The 23,767-nt window shown below is 37.3% G+C and overlaps 2 protein-coding genes, 2 long non-coding RNA genes and 1 pseudogene across 6 annotated transcripts; 2 read left to right on the plus strand and 3 right to left on the minus strand.

The window, feature by feature from the left end:
- On the plus strand, nucleotides 385-3,177 carry LOC109949519 (golgin candidate 5-like). 2 transcript variants are annotated; one of them, XM_020565313.1, is made up of 3 exons: nucleotides 385-698; nucleotides 1,475-1,591; nucleotides 2,192-3,177. In XM_020565313.1, the coding sequence occupies exons 2-3, from the start codon at nucleotides 1,525-1,527 to the stop codon at nucleotides 2,773-2,775; spliced, it is 651 nt and encodes a 216-aa protein (XP_020420902.1). In that variant the 5' UTR covers nucleotides 385-698; nucleotides 1,475-1,524; the 3' UTR covers nucleotides 2,776-3,177. The 2 variants fall into 2 exon arrangements, with proteins under 2 accessions (XP_020420902.1, XP_020420901.1); XM_020565312.1 differs by lacking the exon at nucleotides 385-698 and adding an exon at nucleotides 1,264-1,365.
- Nucleotides 4,229-4,921, minus strand: LOC109949860. Its single transcript, XR_002272165.1, has 2 exons — nucleotides 4,738-4,921; nucleotides 4,229-4,643 (listed from the first exon to the last, which is right to left on the minus strand). It is a non-coding gene; the product is annotated as an uncharacterized LOC109949860 (long non-coding RNA).
- LOC109949897 lies at nucleotides 5,307-6,810 on the minus strand. Its single transcript, XR_002272222.1, has 3 exons — nucleotides 6,647-6,810; nucleotides 5,981-6,084; nucleotides 5,307-5,871 (listed from the first exon to the last, which is right to left on the minus strand). It is a non-coding gene; the product is annotated as an uncharacterized LOC109949897 (long non-coding RNA).
- LOC18775217 (probable ribosome biogenesis protein RLP24) lies at nucleotides 7,670-9,917 on the plus strand. Of its 2 annotated transcripts, XM_007205966.2 has the most exons (5): nucleotides 7,670-7,807; nucleotides 8,093-8,201; nucleotides 9,044-9,157; nucleotides 9,263-9,399; nucleotides 9,492-9,917. In XM_007205966.2, the coding sequence occupies exons 2-5, from the start codon at nucleotides 8,121-8,123 to the stop codon at nucleotides 9,661-9,663; spliced, it is 504 nt and encodes a 167-aa protein (XP_007206028.1). In that variant the 5' UTR covers nucleotides 7,670-7,807; nucleotides 8,093-8,120; the 3' UTR covers nucleotides 9,664-9,917. The 2 variants fall into 2 exon arrangements, with proteins under 2 accessions (XP_007206028.1, XP_020422829.1); XM_020567240.1 differs by lacking the exon at nucleotides 7,670-7,807 and having other exon boundaries at nucleotides 8,090-8,201; nucleotides 9,061-9,157.
- Nucleotides 10,347-11,255, minus strand: LOC18772955 (annotated as a pseudogene).

Raw genomic sequence — 23,767 nt, forward strand, 5'->3', positions numbered from 1 at the left:
TACCTTTTGCATATATACTTATATATATGTAGTATAATAATATATATATATTACATATATACATGTATGCTATTATTATAATATTAATATGTATGTGTATATGAGTATATTATAATAATAATATATGTGTATATATCTATATGTATTTATATATATTATATATGTATATATGTGCATAGATATATATACTTGTATATGTGTATATACATGTATATATGTACATTATAGTATATGTGTATGTAATAATAACAATAACAATAATAGTAATATATGTTATTAGTATTACAATATAATATAGGGAAATAGCTCAAAATACCACCAATTTTATAATTTTATGTCAAAATACCACCCCTTCTCAAAATTTTTAAAACTATAACCTATAAATACATTTTTATTGTAAATTGATTGCACCCATATCACATTTTCAGAAAACCTGAGGGGAACTACGGGTTTAGAATGACTTCGCCTCCGCCTCTTTTCTCGTTCGATCGTCTACGGCCTCCGCTTCCTCTCTCCTTCGTTCTTCTACGCCCCTGCCTCCGCCTCTGCTTTTTCGATTGTCTGCCTTCCTCCTCCTCCTCTGCTTTTTCGATTGTCTACCTTCCTCCTCCTCCTCCTACTTGGCTCTTCTCCTCAGCTATCAGCTATTTCATACCCAGAAGTGTTGGATCCTGAGCAAGCAGTGAAAGGGCTATCTGGTAATCTAATGACTAATACTATTAGTTGGATATGCTGTATGTTTTCTCTTCAAAATTCTAGATTTAGTAGGGTTGGCATACACTATCATGACCTGATATATTTTCAGTCTGTTTTAATTACTGGCTATTAGGGTGTGGTTTGAAACTTTGACTGATGGGGTGGGGGAGCTTGGACGGAGTTTTCTTATTTTTGTGAAATGGGTTTTGGAGGATTAGGGATTTTAGGGGAGTGTGTGAGTTCGCTGTTTTGGTGGAAGATATATGCAGAAGGGTTATGATGATGATGGGGGTGGGTTTTTGTGTTTTGTTAATTCTTTTGTTTGTCGGAAGAAGAATGAGATATTTTTCCAACTCTTATGAGTGAGTTGGGTTCAAAAGCAATTATTGTTGGTTTTATATTTTGATTTATTTGCAACTGTCTTTATAGAATTTAATTTTTAATAGTAATATATGTATTCTTCATGAATGGTTTTGCTCTGTTCAGGTGCGTCTGTCTACATGGGTTTGTGCTTGAAGCATAATGCAAGTTTTGTTAATAAATTCTCTGTTTTATGCTGTGCATGTGTGAATTGGAATAAATAAAAAAAAATTTGCTGGGTTTTTGAGACTTGTGATGTTATTCATCAGTATTCATGCCTGGTTTCTTCTTGCAATAATTTTGTTGATTGTGAGCTTTTCCCTCTAGCGCTTGTTGCTGATACTAATTGTGAAGGTGAATTGGTTGTGCTTTATGATGTTTGAACCTCATTTCTGTTTCTTCTCTTTCATGCCAATAGGTTGTAGGAAACTCCGCTCTCAAACATAGGCAATGAACAATTGAGTTGACATGCTGCTGGGAGAATTGTTTGCAATGCAGAGAAGACTTGTCTCTTACTTTTGTGATGATGAACTGGGTGAGATTCTTTAAGAGTGATGTGTCATATTTGAATTTTTGAATATCATATTTTAGTTTTGTTTTTAAGTTTTGAACCTTGTTCTATTTCAGCATCCTATAGACCTGTGTTAACTTATATCTACATGTGATATGGATATAACTTATGCTTTCAAATTAATTTGACTTGTGTTATATCTTGTTTCGTACCTTTGTTTCGAAAATTTCTTTGTAAAGACCAAAAAGAATAGTGTGTTTTTTTTTTGGGTGGTATTTTTGTTAATGATAATTATAGTATTGATTACTGGGTAGAGAATGAGCTACATTTTATGCTTCATGAAGTAAAATGGCTGAGCAACTCAAATTTGGTTTACACAACCAAGGCAAAAGGAAAATACTAATTTTGGAGCTTATATATAGTGGTTATATAAGTTGCAGTTTTCGTTACTTGTAAATCATGATTTCCTTAGCGTATTTAATTGCATTGTGTTTCTCGTTTTGGGTAGAACAGAGTTTTCAATGATAGGATTTATTTGGAAAAAAGGAATTCTGGTAGTTATGCTGTGTTCTCTATTTTTGCATGAAAGTTGAAAGTAAGATGTCCCCTTTATATGTGTGACAGCTTCAGGATTATGGCCTTCGTATACTGAAGGGAAATTGCTATTTGATCCTGTTATATCTTTTATGGGACAAACAAATGAGGGAAGTAGTGTTGATTCATCACAGAAAGCTGAGTCTTCAGAGCATCCGCCAAAGGTTGACAAATCATCAGGGGAATCTGAATCTCCACAAAAACTCTCTACTGTTGAGGCAAAGGAAGGGGTCAAAATAGAAACTTTACAACACTCTTCAACTGAACAGATGGCTGATAAGGAGGAAACTGAAGTTGTCAAGGAAGAAACAGATGATAAGCATGCTGCGACGGTGGAGGAAACAGAGACAGTGATAGCAGAGCCTGAAAAATCTGAATCTGAATCATCTTCACTGCCAGTTGAGCCCTTTGAACCCACTGTTAAGAATGATGGCCCATCAGAATCTGTGGGTTCTCAAGATGACAACAAGATTTCAGTAGTGGGACCCTCAGTAAATCCAGAAACAATGCAGGGTAAGTCAAGAGCTGTTGAGGTAGATCAAGTTGAGGAGGGTCATACTGTTCTCCGCGTGAGGCACATGATGTTGATGTGGATGAACAAAAGACACAGGTAGAGCAGAAGGATGGACATATGACTCAGGCTGGAGAGATTGTTGAAACAGTTGCTATGGTTGAAGCTGAGACTCCAACTGATAGCCAGCCTGGAGGTTTTCCTCTTTGCTAATTTAGAATCATGTGCAGTTATGATTTTAGATCTGTAGATAACCTGTTGTTGCTGATATTGCTACACGGGAGGAGAACAGAACAACTTGGAAAATGTGCAAGAAGGGAGAGCTAACTCATACAACGAAGAACAAATTGATGAAGTTAAGATCAAATTAGTAGAATTTGTGAGCTCTCCATTATTTATAATTATAGGTAGGAAGTATGTATGTAATAGAGCAAAGATTGGTTGACTATGTAATAACAATTGAATTGTCAAGTTTTATGAAAGAAATAATTTTTGCTTCTTGGGATAGTATTGTTAGGGTTCGGTGGCGATTTATTTTCCATGTCTAAATTGTAGTCTGTAATGGATGTGTGTGTATTGTATGTAGATTGACTTAATATTGCTGTCCTATTGCATGTGTATTGTACTAATATTGCCTGTGTATTGTATACATATTGTATGCATATTGCCATCGTATTGCATGTATATTGTAATGCTATTGCTATCGTATTGCCATTATATTGCCCTAATATTGCCTCTCTAGTGTATGTATATTGACTACGGCTCATCAATGGGTTTACGGTTTGGGCCATATTGCATTTAAAAATAAGACGAGGAGGAGAAAGAAACAACATGCCTTTCAAAAACAGGCAGTCAGGTGCATCATAATTGCATCGTAAGACATTGTAAGAAATTATTTTAAAAAATAATAACAACTAAAAAATAATTTACAAAAAAAGGAAGGTATGAATAAAGAGACAGAGAGCGAATAAGGGGAGAAAGAGGCAGAACGAAGCTAGAGAGAGACAGAGAGAGAGCTGCGCTACAGATAGAGAGCAAAGAGAGAGTTGCACTAGAGAGAGAGAGAGAGAGAGAGAGAGAGAGCCAAGAGAGAGATAGAGAGCTGCGATAGACAGATACCAAAGAGAGAGAGAGATGTGCTAGAGAGAGAGAGCCGAGTGAGCTAAGAGAGACAAAATTTCTGAACATGTGAAAAATCAGCAATAAGTGGACAATAATTATATTTTTATAGGTGATATTGTAATACTATTGCTATCGTATTGTGGTTATATTGCTTTCATATTGCCTCTATAGTGTACATGTATTGGCCTAATATTGCTATCATATCGTATGTCAATGGCCATTTGGTCTAATAACAGAGTCTCCACTTCGTTGAAAAGTAATCCTGAATTCGAATCTCATGGACACGACAATTGTTATCCATCCTTATATTAGCATGAATTGATGTTGACCTTTGAAATGATAGTTGGAGTTGCACATCGATTCATATTCAAAAGGAAAGTAATTCTCTCCCTCAATGAATCTTCGTTCAAAAGAAGGCAGCTATCAAATATTGGTACAAAAATGCAAGGTCCACAGTAAATTAATTGGACACAAACCACATATTACAAAACTAGGATGATTTTTGGCATGCTTGAAAAGACAAGGGCCAAATACAACAGAAAAGAAAATCCATTCAAGCTTCACACTAAACATGGCTCAAGCACTCGACCATGGTTTCAATCCAAAACCTACCCAACAAGGGCATACCACGTGTCCATCATAACATAATAGTGGCATTTACAAAGCATGAACTGCAATATGTTTCTTTTTCTCCTAAACAAAATTGTTACTAAAATGGAACAAAAGATCCCTAACATAGAGCAATACATGCAAAGATAGTCAATTGTCATACACACAAAATTAGTCCTCATCCATCCCTGCATGCTGATCTCTCTCACTAGGGCCACCTGCTGGTTTTGCCATTATAATCTGCAAGATAGTCAAAGCACTGTCAACAACCTTTTTTTAATGAAGGTATTAAACATTAAATAGGCTGCAATCAGATGGATTCATCATTTCTCACAGATTTTTAGCTAGCCAGAAAACCCCCAACATATAGATTTTCTATTTACTATCCCTCCATCCAGACCATTGGTCAGATGCGGTAATGGTATTTTTCATAGTACCATCTGTCAAAGTATATATGACAGTTACTGACATCATGGATGCACACAAATGTTGTTTATCTAACTCTACTGCAACTAGAGTTGTCACATCTTCCTCTTTCTCTTTCGATCCTTTGCCTCAACAGTAGAGAGTTTTTGTGGAGATTCAGATTCCCCTGATGATTTGTCAACCTTTGGCGGATGCTCTGAAGACTCAGCTTTCTGTGATGAATCAACACTACTTCCCTCATTTGTTTGTCCCATAAAAGATATAACAGGATCAAATAGCAATTTCCTTTCAGTAGACGAAGGCCATAATCCTGAAGCTGTCACACATATAGATGGGACATCTTACTTTCAACTTTCATGCAAAAATAGAGAACACAGCATAACTACCAGAATTCCTTTTTTCCAAATAAATACTAGATATGGATCACCTACTCCGCCAATCAATCTAATTCTTGATCTTCATGAATCGGATCAATTCAAATACCCACGTCTTAATAAATACATAGGATGTACAGAAGACTAGCAATACTGATTTCAATGCCATGGCCTTTTTCCCTATTTCCTTAACAGAGTTAATATGGGTTAATATTACATGCACCCATACATCATCATATTGGATATCATGCTCTGTAACACCAGCTTGCATCATATTCAACACATTCCAATTTGTCCATACATCATTCATGATAAAAACACACTATTCTTTTTGGTCTTTACAAAGAAATTTTCGAAACAAAGGTACGAAACAAGATATAACACAAGTCAAATTAATTTGAAAGCATAAGTTATATCCATATCACATGTAGATATAAGTTAACACAGGTCTATAGGATGCTGAAATAGAACAAAGTTCAAAACTTAAAAACAAAACTAAAATATGATATTCAAAAATTCAAATATGACACATCACTCTTAAAGAATCTCACCCAGTTCATCATCACAAAAGTAAGAGACAAGTCTTCTCTGCATTGCAAACAATTCTCCCAGCAGCATGTCAACTCAATTGTTCATTGCCTATGTTTGAGAGCGGAGTTTCCTACAACCTATTGGCATGAAAGAGAAGAAACAGAAATGAGGTTCAAACATCATAAAGCACAACCAATTCACCTTCACAATCAGTATCAGCAACAAGCGCTAGAGGGAAAAGCTCACAATCAACAAAATTATTGCAAGAAGAAACCAGGCATGAATACTGATGAATAACATCACAAGTCTCAAAAACCCAGCAAATTTTTTTTATTTATTCCAATTCACACCTGCACAGCATAAAACAGAGAATTTATTAACAAAACTTGCATTATGCTTCAAGCACAAACCCATGTAGACAGACGCACCTGAACAGAGCAAAACCATTCATGAAGAATACATATATTACTATTAAAAATTAAATTCTATAAAGACAGTTGCAAATAAATCAAAATATAAAACCAACAATAATTGCTTTTGAACCCAACTCACTCATAAGAGTTGGAAAAATATCTCATTCTTCTTCCGACAAACAAAAGAATTAACAAAACACAAAAACCCACCCCCATCATCATCATAACCCTTCTGCATATATCTTCCACCAAAACAGCGAACTCACACACTCCCCTAAAATCCCTAATCCTCCAAAACCCATTTCACAAAAATAAGAAAACTCCGTCCAAGCTCCCCCACCCCATCAGTCAAAGTTTCAAACCACACCCTAATAGCCAGTAATTAAAACAGACTGAAAATATATCAGGTCATGATAGTGTATGCCAACCCTACTAAATCTAGAATTTTGAAGAGAAAACATACAGCATATCCAACTAATAGTATTAGTCATTAGATTACCAGATAGCCCTTTCACTGCTTGCTCAGGATCCAACACTTCTGGGTATGAAATAGCTGATAGCTGAGGAGAAGAGCCAAGTAGGAGGAGAAGGAGGAAGGTAGACAATCGAAAAAGCAGAGGAGGAGGAGGAAGGCAGACAATCGAAAAAGCAGAGGCGGAGGCAGGGGCGTAAAAGAACGAAAGAGAGAGGAAGCGGAGGCGCGTAGACGATCGAACGAGAAAAGAGGCGGAGGCGAAGTCATTCTAAACCCGTAGTTCCCCTCAGGTTTTCTGAAAATGTGATATGGGTGCAATCAATTTACAATAAAAATGTATTTATAGGTCGTAGTTTTGAAAATTTTGAAAAAGGGTGGTATTTTGACATAAAATTATAAAATTGGTGGTATTTTGAGCTATTTCCCTATAATATATGCATCTCATACATTGGTAAACATAGGACTAGCTAATCCTCCCTTTCTACATGGGATTAGTAGTCCCCTCCTAAGGAGGTGTTTTTGGTGGGCCCGGTATTAGCAATCCCATCTAAGACTAGAATTAAATGAAACAAACATGGTACTAAATTTAGTCCAAGCCAGTCCAAGCCAAGCCTGTGTACCAAACGACCCCTTATTATATTAACACACTCACCCAACCACCCAACCACTAGTACATTCCCGCACTTCCACCTATTTGTCATGGCAAAAGGTAAGGGCAAGCAAGAGCGGTTATTGTTCACTTGAATAGTATATACCCTATCAATTATTTGTGTGTTTTTCCATCAATTGTCATGGCAACCTAAGAACAATTACTATTCACATAGATCTAATTTTATTTATATATAATGAGATTAATAAATGAAAATGTGCTAGGTATGTATAAATTTGTTTTTGAATTTTTTTGATAATTTTTCAAAAATTAATTTTTTTTTAAAAAAAAATATCTTCATTAGGCAGCAACTTGGGCTATCTTACCTTGGGCCTTGCCCGGGCTGGGGTGTCACCGCTGGAGCTGATTTTGGGAGAGAAAAAAAAAATCAAATATCTTCCTTCCCCTAGGGTTTAGTATTGACCAAGAATCAAACGGGGGCTCATCAGCTACAGCACTCTCCCTCGAGTGCCCTCGATTGCTCATCTGCTGTCGGCGGTCAGGTACTGTTCTGTAGCAGCGACGTCGTCTATCAGGTACTGTTCTCTCCTCTGGAACTGAGACGTTAAATTTTTCGTTCCAGATCGATACCGTACCGCGATTGGGTACGCTCGATCCAGATCGAAATTCGTAGGGGGTGAGCGAATTTAGGCAACTTTGATTCGTGATAGTACTTAGCAGAATCCTTATAATCATTTAGGACATAATTGATCAATGGATTCGGATAAAAATCTAAGGAAGTCCATTTAGGGTTTAGTAATGAATTTCATTCCTCTGCTAATTTTTAATGGTAGTGTACTTATTTCTTTTTCCTCTCTCAGAAATAGTTATATATAGTCAAAGGACACAATGAGGTTGGAAAAATGCTGGTTTTGCTCCTCTACAGTATATCCTGGACATGGGATTCAGTTTGTTCGTAATGATGCAAAGGTAAAGTTTTTATATACTCTCTACTGGGGAAAACAAAAGTTTTTGTACTCTTGTGTAATAGAATTTTCAATCATAAACCATGTAATGTTAAGGGTGATGAGATAGTTGAGTTATGGGGATTGTATTCAGTTTTGGGCATCTACGTCTTTAGACTTTAGGGAGTTTACCTTTTATTTAATATATTTTGATCGGAAAGCAGTAGTATCGTAGAGTTTTAGATGTTCAAGTGAATTGTGGTAAGGGGTGTCTTAGTTGTATGATTTTGGTGGTTGTATATTTGGTGGATCTCCTGTTCACCTAAATGCTTTCTGGTTCTTTAATAGAATTCTTTGTTTCTTATAAAAAGAAAAAACACGTGGACCATGTCATTGCTATGTGGTGATGCATTTTCAAACTTTACCTTTGACAACCAAATTTAGAAGTTTGAAAATTTTATTGATTGCAGCTGAACCTATAGGGTTTTCCAGTCCTACAATCAATCGCTGCCTGATTTACTGTTGGTTGGGTTGATAGGGATGCTATTTATGTGCATATATATGAGATTGATGCCAGGATGGGTCGATTTGTTTGGCATCAGCTTGGGCTTTTTGTTTTTGTTTTTATGTTTTTGATTGAGGTTCTCAGTTTGAGCTAATTTCTTGATCATTTAATCCAAATTCATCCACATATAGCTTGCATGTTTTTACGCCCTATGGTTTGACTGCGAAATGGATGATGGCTATTGATTATTGTTTGGGATTCTATAGTGAGTGAGCAATGTCTAAGTGCCACTTTGGACTTAGCCCACCTTCACATTTCCTTTTATGTTTGGCATAATTACCTGAAAGCCAATCCTCTTGTAGATTTTTCGATTCTGTAGGTCCAAATGCCACAAGAACTTTAAAATGAAGAGGAATCCTCGCAAAGTAAAATGGACTAAGGCCTATAGGCGTTTGCGTGGAAAGGATATGACACAGGTAAACAACCTGGCGATTTTATTATTCACACTTTATATTGGTACTGTTGAAAAGCTGGGTTAATATCCTGTTAAGTCTTATGTTACTCTTTGCATTTTTTTGTAGGACTCAACTTTTGAGTTTGAGAGAAAGAGAAATAGGCCCGAGAGATATGACAGAAATCTCACAGAAAACACCCTCAAGGCCATTAAGAAGATCGACAAAGTCAGAATCATCAGAGAGGAAAGACACCATGAGAAGAGGTACTTTCCTCTTGATTTTAACCTATAGTAGAAATAGTACAACATGTTTTTGGTTTTCTTCATTTTAACAAATTTGTGAAAAACTTGAGCAGGATGAAGGGCAAGAAAGCCAAGGAGAACAGAGAGGCAGTAAAAGAGTTGGAACAGAGCATCAGCTTGGTCAAAGCGCCAACTGCACTTCAACAAGATCCATCACTCACCTTACCGATCAAAGTCAAGGTTTCACAACAGCAACCCGAAAAAACTGTTGCCATGATGGAGTAATTATATTGCTCAAGATGTCGGTTTTCTCCATTTTACTATTTGGGGGTTTTAGATGGTTGCACTTGTGGTTTTGTGTGTCTTCCTGTGCCCACAGTTCCAACAAGTAGATTGAAGTGTTTATCCTATCCTATTTTCCTTTTCATCTACTCGTAGCTGCTGATTTTACTTTTGCTTTGTTGGGTAATTAATCTGGTGTAAACATTGTTAACAAAATATTTCATAGAGGAGTTTTTGAATTCCGTAAAAGCTTTAAAGATTTTAAATCTACTTAAACATAAATAAAGGGCATAAAGAAGCAACTCGTTCTTAGGAATCCAATTCCAGAGCCTACGTCTTAATCATATTCATTTACAAGATAGATATATACTACTGGGGGATTGCTAATCTTCCGTTTGGATAAAGGAATTGAAAATTACATAGAATTCTTAAATGATGGAATTTGGATTTTTATAATTTCAATTTTTAATAATTGAAGATTTCAGTGTTTGGATTTATGTATGTTGAATTTTGTAAATAGCACTATGAAAATTGTGAAATGACGCATATTTTGGTGGAAATTAAACTTGGGAATTTGATGTTTCAATATTCACAATTTTTTCCGCATGTCGTTTAACACTTAAGTTGCCAAGCAAGGAAATTGTCAATTTATCCTCTTAAATTCTTGATTTTTACTAAATTCCGAGTTATTTTGTCAAGAGAGCTTGTGATTGCTTTTCATAGCGGAAACCGATTTTCTTTGAGTCATCTGCAGACCAAACAAAGATTCCATGAAGTTTTAGCTCACTCTTGAGCCGGTGAAAGGCAGTGAAAAAAGGACCATCCACCACTCCCATCACTGATAAAGCTTGCCAAGATCTTCCCACCATTGTAATTGGTTGGAGCTTTGCGTCTTGAAATAATCGATGAACTCAGCCACTGTGGTGCCCTGATCATATGCGTAAAACTGGAAATTCACGTAGTCTATCAAATGGCCATAGCTTTTCCACAAAGCCAGGTAGTGGCTCTGAACTTGGTCATCATCAAATGGAGCAATGGAAGCAAATGAGATCACTCCAGTGTTCTTGAGGGTTGTTATAAGCCTTCCAATGCAGTCAGAAAAAGGTATCGTGTCTGCTCTAAAATGCTCGTAATCATTGTCAATTCCATCCAAATTGTACTGTGGGATGATGCTTGTGACTGAAGAAACAGCATTAGAAACCCACAGGTCAATTGAGGAAGGCTTTAAGTAAGCAGAGCCACTATTCACACTGTCCCCTCCTAGGCTGAAGGCCACTTTGACATTTGAATGCTGATTTTTGATGGAGGAAACTTGGGAAGGGCTAAGGTTATCAGAGTCCCAAAAGACATTGAATTTTCCATTGGTGGGGGGAAGAGCCTGAGGTGTCATAGTCTATGGAAAAAGAGAGAATGAAGTGGAATTCAACATTTGGGTTAATGGGGACATCAGAAAACTTGACATTGACGAATTCAGCTCCTATGTATTCTCTAAAGAGATCTGAGTTTGCTGGGGCTGCTTGGATTGATGTGGTGGATGTGAGGAGGGCTTGAAGGAAGAAAAGGGTGAAGATGAGCTTAAGCTTTGGAAGTGCCATTGCTAATATATAATATTGGGGTAGTCAACTAGACTCTAATTTTCTTTTTAACAAAACCCACTTCAACTTTGTAGTTTATGTGGGAGCATATATTTTGGCGATCATGAGCGGGTGACACGTGAAAAAGGGAAATTCCCTAGGTCAATTAGTTACCCTAATTAATTAGGAAAATTATAATTGATTTAAGATGAAAATATATCCCTAAATTAGTGATGAGATTTCCACCGAATCTTCCTGATTAATTCCAATATCTTATTTTTGGGTAAGAATAATTCTAATTAAATAAGGATTATCTTCAAACCATAGCTTACAAGGAGCACTATAAATACATGGCTACATGTGAGGTAATCCAATTTTTACCTAAGAAACCCCTCTTTCTCTCTCTCTCACCACTCCAGCCACCCAGTTCTCTTTTACCGTATACTGTAGAGAAAACTCCAACCTTCTCTGTTATTTTCGTATCTTCCTAAAGATCATCTAACTGACTTAGGAATCAGAGGTTCGTAGATGAGGGAAAATGGGTTTTGCCAGTTCATATTCTTTTGGTGGTGCGATAAGCCTATAGGACTCAAGGCAGTTCATCGACCCATTTTTCTTTGGCTCCTTCTAGTCTCTTCTTCAGACAATCCAACACGATCTTGTTAGATGCTTCTGCTTGGTAATTGCCTTGCGGACATCTAGGAGTTGACATGTGTTGTTTGATGTCATACTTTGCAAAGAATGCAGTGATCTGCCTGCCAATGAACTGCGATCCGTTGTTGGTGACCAGCAACTATGGGCGCCGAACTGGCAGATAATGTTCTTTTAGAAAAATCACTCCACGTCTGCTTCTTTAGTAGAGGATAGAGCTTCGGTCTCGATCCATGTAGTAAAGTAGTTTGTGGCGACGATCACATGTCTTTCTTGGCAAGTGTCGGCGGCATGGGACCCACTAAATCAATGGCCCATTGCCTGAATGGCCATGAGCTGTTCTGTGGATGGTACACTTTGATAGGTAGGCTAGGAATCGGTTTGTATTGTAGGCATCGATCACATCTTTTGACATACTCTGTGGAGTCATGTTGCATGGTAAGCTAATAGTAGCCTATGCTTAGAGTCTTATGAGTGAGTGATCTGCCCCCCAGAATGGTTGCCATACTCTCCATCGTGGATTTTGCAGAGCACTTCGAGAGTTTGAGGGTACTTGATGCAAGTGAGATGAGGATTGGAGTATGACCTTCAAACAAGCTTGTTGTCCTTCATGTAATATCTTGCAGTTTTCTGTTTGATTTTTCTAGCCTCGGACTTCTCCCTTGGCAACTTTTCATTTACGAAGTAGTCAATGATGAGGTCTTGCCAGCTGGGATCATCATCGATATGCATCAGGTTCGATGGCTCTGCTTCTTCGATACTTGGCTGATCAAGGTGCTTGACCAGAATTGAACATCTTAACTCAGTATCTAGCACTTATTCCAGACTCGCCAACGCATCTGCATGTGTGTGTTCTGCCTGGGGAATTTGTTGGATAGTGAAGTATGGAATGCCTTCAAAATCTCTTGGACTTTGTCTAGGTACTATATCATCCTTGGGTGCTTCGCCATGTACTCATCTGATGCCTGATTGGTGATCAGTTGGGAATATGAGTAGATGGCTAGCCTTTTGATTGACATCTCCTTTGCCACGTGCATGCCAATGAGCAGGGCCTAGTACTCTGCTTCGTTGTTTGAGGCTGGAAAACCCAGTGTGATGGCTTGCTCCAACAAGGTTCTGTCCATGGTAATTATAACGACACCTACTCCAGCTTCCTTGAATCTGTTAACCATCTTTTCTACTTTGGTTAATGGAGTGAACTCTGCAATGAAATATGTTAAAGCCTGGGATTTTATAGCAGTCTTCGACCGATAGAGGAGGTCATACTGACTTAATTCGATAGCCTACTTCATGAGTCGTTGAGAAGCGTCAGGATTATGAAGGATCGATTTCAAAGGAAATTCTGTCATGACGATGATTCGGTGAGCTTGGTAGTAGGGTCTTAACTTCCTTGCGAAAACTACAAGGGAAAAAATGAGCCTCTCCATTTTTGGATAGCGAGTCTCTGCATCGAGGAGGGCTTTTGACTTGTAGAATACCGGATGTTGTGACCCCAACTCTTCTTGGATGAGAGCTGAGCTGACTACTGAGTTGGACACCACCCAGCAGATGAACAAATCTTCGCCTGGCACGGGTTTTGAGAGCATAGAAGGTGAAGTGAGGTAGGTCATCAAGTTTTGGAAAGTTACTTCGCACTCTTCATCCAACTTATCTATTTATCTTTTATTCAAGGCTTTAAAGAATGACTTGCACTTGTCAGTGGATCTCGAAAGGAATCAGTTAAGAGCTGCTGCTTTATCCGTTTGACTTTGTATCTCCTTTGTTGTGGCAGGCGACTTCATGTTGAGGATGACCTTGATTTGATTGGGATGTGCTTTGATGCCCCTTTGGGTGACTAAGTATCTCAAAAATCGGCCGAGTGAGACTCTAAATGTGCACTTGCTCGGGTTCAACTTCATGTAGTACTTTTGGAGCAGTTGAATGCTTTGGCAAGATTCTTGATGTGATCTGCTCGTTAGGGAGCTTTGACTAACATGTCATCTACGTAGACCTCCATAGTCTTGCCGATCTGCTATTTGAAAATCTTGTTCATGAGCCTCTGGTATGTTGCTCTGACGTTTTTCAACCTAAAGGGCATGACTTTGTAGCAATACATGCCTCTTTCAATTATGAAAGAATTCTTCGCTTTATCGTCCTCATGCATTATGATTTGATTGTAGCCGGAGTAAGTGTCCATGAAGCTTAGTAGTTGATTACCGAAAGTTGAATCTACGAGCTGATCAATTCTTAGCAGAGGAAAGTTCTCTTTCGGGTACGCCTTGTTAAGGTCGGTGTAGTCCATGCACACTCTCCACTTGCCTTAGTCTATCTTTGCTACTAAAACAATATTGGCCAGCTACTCTGAGTATGAGACTTCTTCAATGAAGACAGTAGCTAGGAGCTTGCCAATCTCGGCTTCGATGATGGCAACTCGCTTGGGAGCGAAGTTGCGTCTCTTCTGCGTTACTATCTAATAGCTAGGTTAACATGAAGGTGATGACAGATGATTTGTGAATCGATGCCTAGCATGTTAGATGGTGACCAAGCGAACACGTCTTTGTTATTTTGGAGGAAGGCTGTAAGCTCCACCTTTTCTTCTAGGCTTAGGCGCGGGCTGATCCGTGCTTTTCTTTATGACTTATCAGGATCAAGGGGTACTACTTCAACGTCCTCATTGGGGTTCCATCCTTCTTCAGGGGAGACCTCCAGGAGGATTCCCCCATCTAGGTCATGATTCTTTAATTGCTATTAGGGAATGGCTAATCCCTTTTCGTTTTAGTCTGCTCAACCTTCATGAATGAGATCTACTTCTTCCCTTGCTTGTTATGCTCCCTTCAGATCTGCATGATTTACAAGGATGAACTGTGTTTGCTTGCCTTTTTTCAGCCCTTGAGCTGAGCATTTTCTCGCTATCGCTTGATTGCTGTTGATCTGGCTAACACATTCCCAAGAGATCGAGTAGTGGATTTTCTGGTGCATGGCAGAGGTAATGACATTGATCTTGCCAAACCATGGTTTTCCCAGGATACGATTGTAAGGGGAGACTTCATCGATGATCATGAACATGTGAGCGGTGATCAGTAGTAGGGAGTAGACATCGAGCTCTAACATTCCTATAGTGATTGTGGTTGCTCCATTGAAGCCGGTCAGCGACCTAGCTGACTTGTTGATCTTGGCCTCTACTCTCATCTACTGGACCAGTGAAAGTTGTAGGATATTGATTGCAGTGCCTCGTCTACATGAACTTCATCAATCATGGCTTGCACGATTTTAGATGCTTATGACGAGGGTGTCATTATGTGGCATATAAAGCCCACTTAAAATTTTCTTCTGAAGACCGATCAAAGGACCTTCTTCAATTGCTGGGCAGTTGGTTAAGACTTGGGAGATAACAGTGGCATGTTTAATCTTCATCTTCTTTTCCTTGCTGGTCAGTGATTCCTCAGAGTAAGTCAGGATCGTGTTAATCCTTACGACCTTCTGTGGGGGCTCCTTGACGGCATTGCGATCCTCAATTTGATGGATGGCTTTCTTCGCCACGAACTCAGTGCATGGGCCTTCTTTTAGTACTTCTCTTATCAGGAACTCTCTTCAAAGGTGGTGGTTTCCTACCAGGGCTTATCCTTCACTTAGGCCAGAATTTGATATATCGGGATGGTGAACTTCATATAGCTTTCATCTACTGGTGCACCACCTTGGGATGGTGTCTTGTGCTTTCCTCAATAGTTCCTAATGCTGGGCTTATCGTCTCTCTAACTTGCCTTATTGGGTGGTTATTCGGCTTGCTTAGAGGACTTCTTTGTGATGATTCGATCGTCGTCCTAAAGCGCGTAGCGTTTCACAGTCGGGAAGACCTCTGCTAGAGTCTAACTGGGAGCGATAGTCAGCTCCCGATATATGTCGTGCTTGCATCCCACAATGTTGGCTTTCTCTGCCTTGAATATTTTTATGTAGTCTCGGAGGGACTCATCATGCTTCTTGTGCTGGTTGAACAGGTGGTCAACTTGTTTTTTGATCGTTTGGTAGGAAGTGAACTCCTTGGTGAAGACGAAAGTTAGCTCCATAAAAGTTGCTGATCGACCTGAATGATAGGGTATGGATCCAATCTTGGGCTGCCTCGTAAGATCATTGCAAACACCTTGCACATTAGCGCATCTTTGGCCTTGTAGAGAATCATAACACTTTTGAAGTGCTTTAAATGGCTCTCGGGATTGTAATCCCCTTTGAAGTGTATGAAAAAAGGCATTAAGAATCACTTCGGTGGAGCCTCCTGCTCTATCTCAGTGGTGAACGGTGAGGAGTTCACTTAGTCCACCTCCTTGCGCAGAGCATTTTCGAAATCTCCTCTAATCTTCAAGTCTCGAAGTCAATCATTCATGAGCTTCTCGATATCTTTTGCCCCTATAGCTTGCAATTCACGTCGGTGTCCTTCATGATGCGGTTGTTGGTTTACCTCCTTATTATCTCAACGGAGCAGATCTCTGCGATTGTTCTACTTGCGAGACGTGTTGGTAAATTGAGCTTGCGAGGGACCCTCTATAGCTTGTCGTCGTGAGTTGGCTACTTAAGATAGAGCATGTGGACGTCTTTCTTCTCGTACTTCATGGGGATGATCGTGAGGCTTATCTCCTCTGGGGCCTAGCCTTGCGTAAATGCTTCTTTATGGGCCTAGGCAGGCGTGAACATCTGATCGTGGGCCCAACCTCTCGTGCATGCTTGCGACATGCCAACCGGTTGAGCACGCTCTTGTCCTTCTCATTGTCAGTATGCTCTTGCTCGACCTGCATGTGACCACTTGAACTACATGCGGTTGCGTTGGGCCATCATTCTTTCTTCGTCTTGCGGTCCAAGGCCAAGGTCTCGGACCATATCAATCTGGTTGATGAGCTATCCAACCAAGTTGTTTTGGTCGTCCACTTTTTGAGCCAATGAGTCAACTCTAAGACTGAGGTCTGCTTGTTGGAGGTGTACACGGGAGCGTACGTCGTGTGCAGAGACAAAGGAGGAAATGAATGAAGTTGTTCCACAACGGAGCTCAAGTTGGGAGTGACGATAAGATGGTTGTGAGCGGCGATCTCGGGACGGAGAGCGACAACACCGTCGTAGTGAAGAGCATCAAAACCTGCAGTGAGGCCGAGTAGGTGGCGGTTGCTAGATCAGGAGGTGTGGTAGCCACAAGACTGCAAGGAGGCTCAGCGGCACGCATCGGGTAGGAGTTCTCCGCCGTGGCTCTAAGTGGAGGAGAGAGTGCAAGTGGAGGCCTTATGTGACCGCCTTGCCAGCCTATACTAAGTGTTCAGGTACTGACGGTCCACAAGAATCCAAGATACAATCCTAAATGTGCACGCTCAAGGTGTGTTATGAGCGCATATGTTCAAAGTCGGATATATGCCTCTAAGACACATAACATATCCAAAAATATTAGTAGAATGCATTTTAAAGTAGTAGAAGAGATGTAGAGAGAATCAAATTCTAGTTGTGCTTCAAATGTGAAGGAGAAATAGCCTTTTATGGACATCCAATCTCATTAAACAAAAAATTATAGCATTTAATATAAAAACACAAGCAGAAAATTAAGATATTATAACCCCACAATAAATAAAGAGGAATTTGGTCAAAAGAATTAAAATTTAATTAAAAATTGAAAACAATAAAATTTTGAAAAACGTTTTAATACCAAGTTCCCTTCAAGGTTTTCAAAATTTTACAATAACAAAAGTTAGTCTAAATATACATATGGGTAACATAATACTACGCAATATGTGTAGGTGTCTTACAAACTTGAACCTACACTTAGTGATGATAGTATTCATTTAAGGATCATGAGTCAACAAAGCATTGGACTCGGCACCTTTAACCAAAATACACCATATCCCACACATAATAACTGATTGAGACTTGGATAAGCGAAATAACGATATTTATAGCCTTGGTATGATATTGATTCTCATTTCAGAAACAAGGGAACAACCCAAAAATTGATATGATCAAAAACAGATAGAGAAGACATGGAATAATACTCATTTGATTATAGTGTAGCACTATGAGTTGACAAGGATACTTCTTCTTTAATCTTACAACATATGCAAAGAAACTGATCAATCCTACTGATGGAAATATCAAGCTCTATAAATTAATATATGCTAAAACTAAATCTCGTGTTTTCTAGTGGTGTATAGCTCAGGTTGTTGAGCTCTTCCACCTCCACCCTTGTGGGTAGAGGTTCGAACCCCATGCACCTACAGAATATTTGTGCAAACCCCTTTTCCCCAATCGATTGGACAAAAAATTATTAAATAAAAATATCGTATTATAAATACCACCAAGAGAAAACAATTCAAAGATGCGTATTTGTACTCACATAATATAAAATAAAATAAAAACAAAATACTGCATTATTGGACATGTTCAAATGTTACAAGTTGTTGGGATTAAACGAGATTTAGACCAACCAAAAGGTTGTAACTTTGGTATTTTATCAGCAGTTTAAGAGATTCAAAAGAGAACGAGTCCGTTACATAGTACCGACAAACAAATTTCCGATGCATAGAACATCTCACATGAAGTGTTCATAATCGAGAATGATAAATTTACCATATTCATCAACAAAATTGCAGACTACTTTTCTTACAGAAGTAAGACTTACTTGCATAAAATTGGTCCTTTGAAAATCTCACATATCTTCCTCAAATGGATTTATTCTTTTACCTTAAGACGTCTGAGTATGATTAAGTAAATGTAGTTTAATGTTTGCATATGGTGAACTAAAAAAGAAAACAAAAAATTGAATCAATTATTAAAAAAAGATTGCCAACATGTTGAGCTCTTTAGAAATTGATTAATTAATGTTGTTCTTTATTACATCATGTTCACAATATGGCTAGATGTAGAGTAGTATAATAAATACATTTATGTAAAAGAATGGGCATCCCACTTTAGTGTTTTAAGCGCCATTTCTTGGTGTCTCCCGTTCTTGGTTATATGTTGTGCTTCAGAAGACTCATTTTAGTTTACGACTACCACCTCTGCACTCCTTCTCCTTCTCACAACCTCTGTTATAAGAGTTGGATGGTGGAGGCATGCACCGTTGCCCCCTGCATCCAAACGGCTGATCATGGCGCATTGTCCCATAGCCGATATCTTTTGCATTCGTCGTTTCACTGCAAATCGAGCACACCAAGAGAGCAACAATGCAAAGTGTAAATGTCTTGGACATGGCCATTTGATCTTCACAACAAATTACAAACGGCTCTAGACTTGGATAATGAGGATTACGAGATAGAGAGGATTTTAAAGGAGATGATGATTACGAGACTGAGAAGCCTTCTATTTAATGTGATGTTCTTTGCTAACTTTAGGAAATTTTGTTGGGGATTAAACCTAAATTATTATTTTTTTGTTATTGATTATTGGTGCGGCTCAAAGAGACACGCTGGTAATATAACTTTAATTGGACTTATAGTTCAGAAGAGCCAATAATTGGTCCCTTGTTAAGTTTTCGTTTTTTAATTTTAGAGTAAATAATTGGGCTTTAAAAAAAAAGTACTTGGGCTTAATATAATATTAATATAGTATAATTTTTAAAGTAACGTACATATGTATATATAGGGGTTTATAAAAGTTGGCGGCCCTTACGATTTGGAGGCTCTAGGCAACCGCCTTGCCCGCCTATACTAAGGGTAAAAGTACTGACGGTCTACATGACTTAAAGATACAATCCCAAATATACACGTTCAAGATGTGTTATGAGCACATACATTCAAAGTCAGATATATTCCTATAAGACACTGAACCTGTCCAAAAATAATAGTAGAAAATACAGAATGTATATGAAAGTAGGAGAAGAGAAGTATAGAGAATCAAACTCTAGTTGTGTGTCAAATGTGAAGGATGAATAGCCTTTTACAGACATCCAATCCCATTAAACAGAAAATTATAGCATTGAATATAAAAACACATGCTGAAAATTAAGATATTATAACCCCACAATAAATAAAGAGGAATTTGGTCAAAAGAATTAAAATTTAATTAAATATTTAAAACAATAAAATTTTGAAAAACATTTTAATACCAAGTCCCCTTCAAGGTTTTTAAAATTTTATTATAACAAAAGTTAGTCTCAATATACATATGGGTAACATAATACTACGCAGTATGTGTGGGTGCCTTTCAGACTTGAACCTGCACTTAGTGATGATAGTATTCATTTGAGGATCCTAAGTTAACAAAGCATCGGACTCGGCACCTTTGACCGAAAATCAACATAACCCACACCTAATACTTGGTTGAGACTTGGATAAGCGAAATAACGATATTTATAGCCTTGGTATGATCTTGATTCTCATTTGAGTTACTAGGGAACAACCCAAAAATTTACATGATCATAGACAAATAAAGAAGACATGGAATAATTCTCATTTGATTACAGTGTAGCACTATGTGTTGACAAGGAGACTCATTCTTTAATCTTACAAGATATTCAAAGCAACTGATCAATCCTACTGATGGAAATATCAAGCTCTTTAAATTAATATACGCTAAATGTAAATATCATATTTTCTAGTGGGGTATAGCTCAGGTCGTTGAGCTCTTCACCTCCACCCTTGTGGGTAGAGGTTTGAACCCCATGCACCTAAGGAATATTTGTGAAAACTACTTTCCCCAATCGGTTGGAGAAAAAAATATTAAATAAAAATATCGTGTTATAAATAACACCGAGAACAATTCAAAGATGCGTATTTGTACTCACATAATATAAAATAAAATAAAAACAAAATATTGCATTGTGGGACATGTTCAAATGTTACATGTTGTCAGGATTAAATGAGATTTAGACCTAGTCCGTTATTTAGACCTTTTGTATTTTATCAGTTTAAAAGATTCATAAGAGAACGAGTCTGTTATATAGTACCAACAAACAAATTTTTGATGCATAGAACATCTCACATGAAGTGTTCATAATCGAGAATGATTAATTTATCATATTTGTCAACAAAATTGCAGACTACTTTTCTAACAGAAGTAAGATTTACTTGCATAAAATTGGTCCTTTAAAAATCTCATGTATCTTCCTCAAATAGATTTATTCTTTTACCTTAAGACCTTTGAGTATGATTAAGTAAATGTAGTTTAATGTTTGCATATGGTGAACTATAAAAGAAAACAAAAACTTGAATCAATTATTAAAAAAGATTGCCAACACGTTGAACTCTTTAGAAATTGATTAAATAACGTTGTTCTTTATTACATCATGTTCACAATATGGCTAGATGTAGAGTAGTATAATAAATACATTTATGTAAAAGAATGGGCATCCCACTTTAGTGTTTTAAGCGCCATTTCTTGGTGTCTCCCCTTCTTGGTTATATGTTGTGCTTCAGAAGACTCATTTTAGTTTACGACTACCACCTCTGTACTCCTTCTCCTTCTCACAACCTCTGTTATAAGAGTTGGATGGTGGAGGCATGCACCGTTGCCGCCTGCATCCAAACGGCTGATCACGGCGCATTGTCCCATAACCGATATCTTTTACATTCGTCGTTTCACTGCAAATCGAGCACACCAAGAGAGCAACAATGCAAAGTGTAAATGTCTTGGACATGGCCATTTGATTTTCAAAACAATTATAAATGGCTCTAGACTTGGATAATGAGGACTACGAGAGAGAGAGAGGATTTTAGAGGAGATGATGATTACGAGATTGAGAAAACCTTCTATTTAATGTGATGTTCTTTGCTAACTTTATGAAATTTTGTTGGGGATTAAACTTGAATTATTATTTTTTGTTATTGATTATTGGTAAGGCTCAAAGAGACGCGCTGGTAGTATACCTTTAATTGGACTTATGGTTTAGAAGAGCCAAATTTCAAAATTCCATTCAACTTTTTCAAATTGGTTCTTCGATAACTAGAATGAAAGGGTTCTGCAAAGCTACCAAAATGTGGCCTTCTACTCTCTATGTATATTGGTGCGATTTTTTTGTTTTTGATAAGTTAAAAAACTTATACGAACTCAAAGTCAAAATTGTAACCTAAAAAAAAAAAACGAGGAAAATGTAATTCACATAACAACTTTATAAAATGCATGAAAACATCAATCGTCATGCATTTTTCGAGGCCAAAGTATCAATTAAGTTTGCATAATCAATTTGTTCTACCATGTATTTTTCAATATAAAACATAAGGAATAGTCTGGGGGTTTTTACCTTCTTTTTCTTCCCTGAAGATCTTTTCCTTTTACAGTAGAAATTCAATAATAAACTTCTTTTTTTTGTTTTTTGTTGATTGGAGCAGATTTTCCCATCTAACCTATATGCTACTAGGTTAACCTATTCAACTAGGTTAACTTATTAAACTGGTTTAACTTTAAAAAAATTGGTCCCTTATTAAGTTTTCGTTTTTTAAGTTTAGAGTAAATAATTGGGCTTTAAAAAAAAAAAGTACTTGGGCTTCATATAATATTAATATAGTATAAATTTTAAAGTAACGTACATATGTATATATAGGGGTTTATAAAAATTGGCGGCCCTTTCGATTTGGAGGCCTTAGGCAACCGCCTTGCCTGCCTATACTAAGGGTGAAAGTACTGACGGTCTACAAGACTCCAAGATACGATCCCAAATATACACGCTCAAGATGTCTTATGAGCACATATGTTCAAAGTCAAATATATTCCTCTAAGATACTGAACCTGTCTAAAAATAATAGTAGAAAATATAGACTGTATATGAAAGTAGTAGAAGAGAAGTACAGAGAATCAAACTCTAGTTGTGTGTCAAATGTGAAGGAGGAATAGACTTTTACAGACATCCAATCCCATTAAACAGAAAATTATAACATTGAATATAAAAACACAAGCTGAAAATTAAGATATTATAACCCCACAATGAATAAAGAGGAATTTGGCCAAAGAATTAAATTTTGTTTATTGAGCAATAGAACTTCTTCAATTTAAAAAAAAAAAATTTTTAAACTTTTATTAGATTAAATAGAGTAAGGTTCTATGCTATTAGTATTGTCCACATATACTAATTTAGTAAACTATTGAGATATTAATTGTTCATTCTTAGCTATTTCATAAGAAATATAATTTATATACATATATAACGAATATTTTCAAAAATATTGGATATTTGAATATTAAATTTCCATCTATTGCCCAAATATATGTTTATCGACAATTAATGTCTTAATTAGCTTAATTAAACAGTAAGATTTTGTTTTTACTATTCTATAGTACTATGTTTTTTTCATAATCGCTCCCGAAAAGGAATCTATTGATTCTTTAAAACAATAAAATTTTGAAAAACGTTTTAATACCAAGTCCCCTTTAAGGTTTTCAAAATTTTACTATAACAAAAGTTAATCTAAATCTACATACGGGTAACATAATACTACGCAGTATGTGTAGGTGCCTTTCAGACTTGAACCTGCACTTAGTGATGATAGTATTCATTTGAGGATCCTAAGTTAACAAAGCATCGGACTCAGCACCTTTGACTGAAAACCAACATAACCCACACATAATACTTGGTTGAGACTTGGATAAGCGAAATAATGATATTTATAGCCTTGGTATGATCTTGATTCTCATTTGAGTTACTAGGGAACAGCCCAAAAATTTACCTTATCATAGACAGATACAGAAGACATGGAATAATTCTCATTTGATTACAGTGTAGCGCTATGAGTTGACAAGGAGACTCCGTTAATCTTACAATATATTCAAAGCAACTGATCAATCCTACTAATGGAAATATCAAGCTCTTTAAATTAATATATGCTAAATGTAAATCTCGTGTTTTCTAGTGGGGTATAGCTCAGGTTGTTGAGCTCTTCCACCTCCACTCTTGTGGGTAGAGGTTCGAACCCCATGCACTTAAGGAATATTTGCGCAAACCCCTT

The sequence above is a fragment of the Prunus persica genome, chromosome G6, assembly GCF_000346465.2.
Source record: "Prunus persica cultivar Lovell chromosome G6, Prunus_persica_NCBIv2, whole genome shotgun sequence".
Classification (NCBI taxonomy): domain Eukaryota; kingdom Viridiplantae; phylum Streptophyta; class Magnoliopsida; order Rosales; family Rosaceae; genus Prunus; species Prunus persica.

Coding starts and splice junctions, on each gene's coding strand:
- LOC18775217 (XM_007205966.2), top strand. CDS start 8,121: ATGAGGTTGGAAAAATGCTGGTTTTGCTCCTCTACAGTATATCCTGGA. Junction 9,158..9,262: donor GTGGAAAGGATATGACACAG/GTAAACAACCTG, acceptor ATTTTTTTGTAG/GACTCAACTTTTGAGTTTGA. Junction 9,400..9,491: donor GAAAGACACCATGAGAAGAG/GTACTTTCCTCT, acceptor AAACTTGAGCAG/GATGAAGGGCAAGAAAGCCA.
- LOC109949519 (XM_020565313.1), top strand. CDS start 1,525: ATGCTGCTGGGAGAATTGTTTGCAATGCAGAGAAGACTTGTCTCTTAC. Junction 1,592..2,191: donor CTTTTGTGATGATGAACTGG/GTGAGATTCTTT, acceptor TATGTGTGACAG/CTTCAGGATTATGGCCTTCG.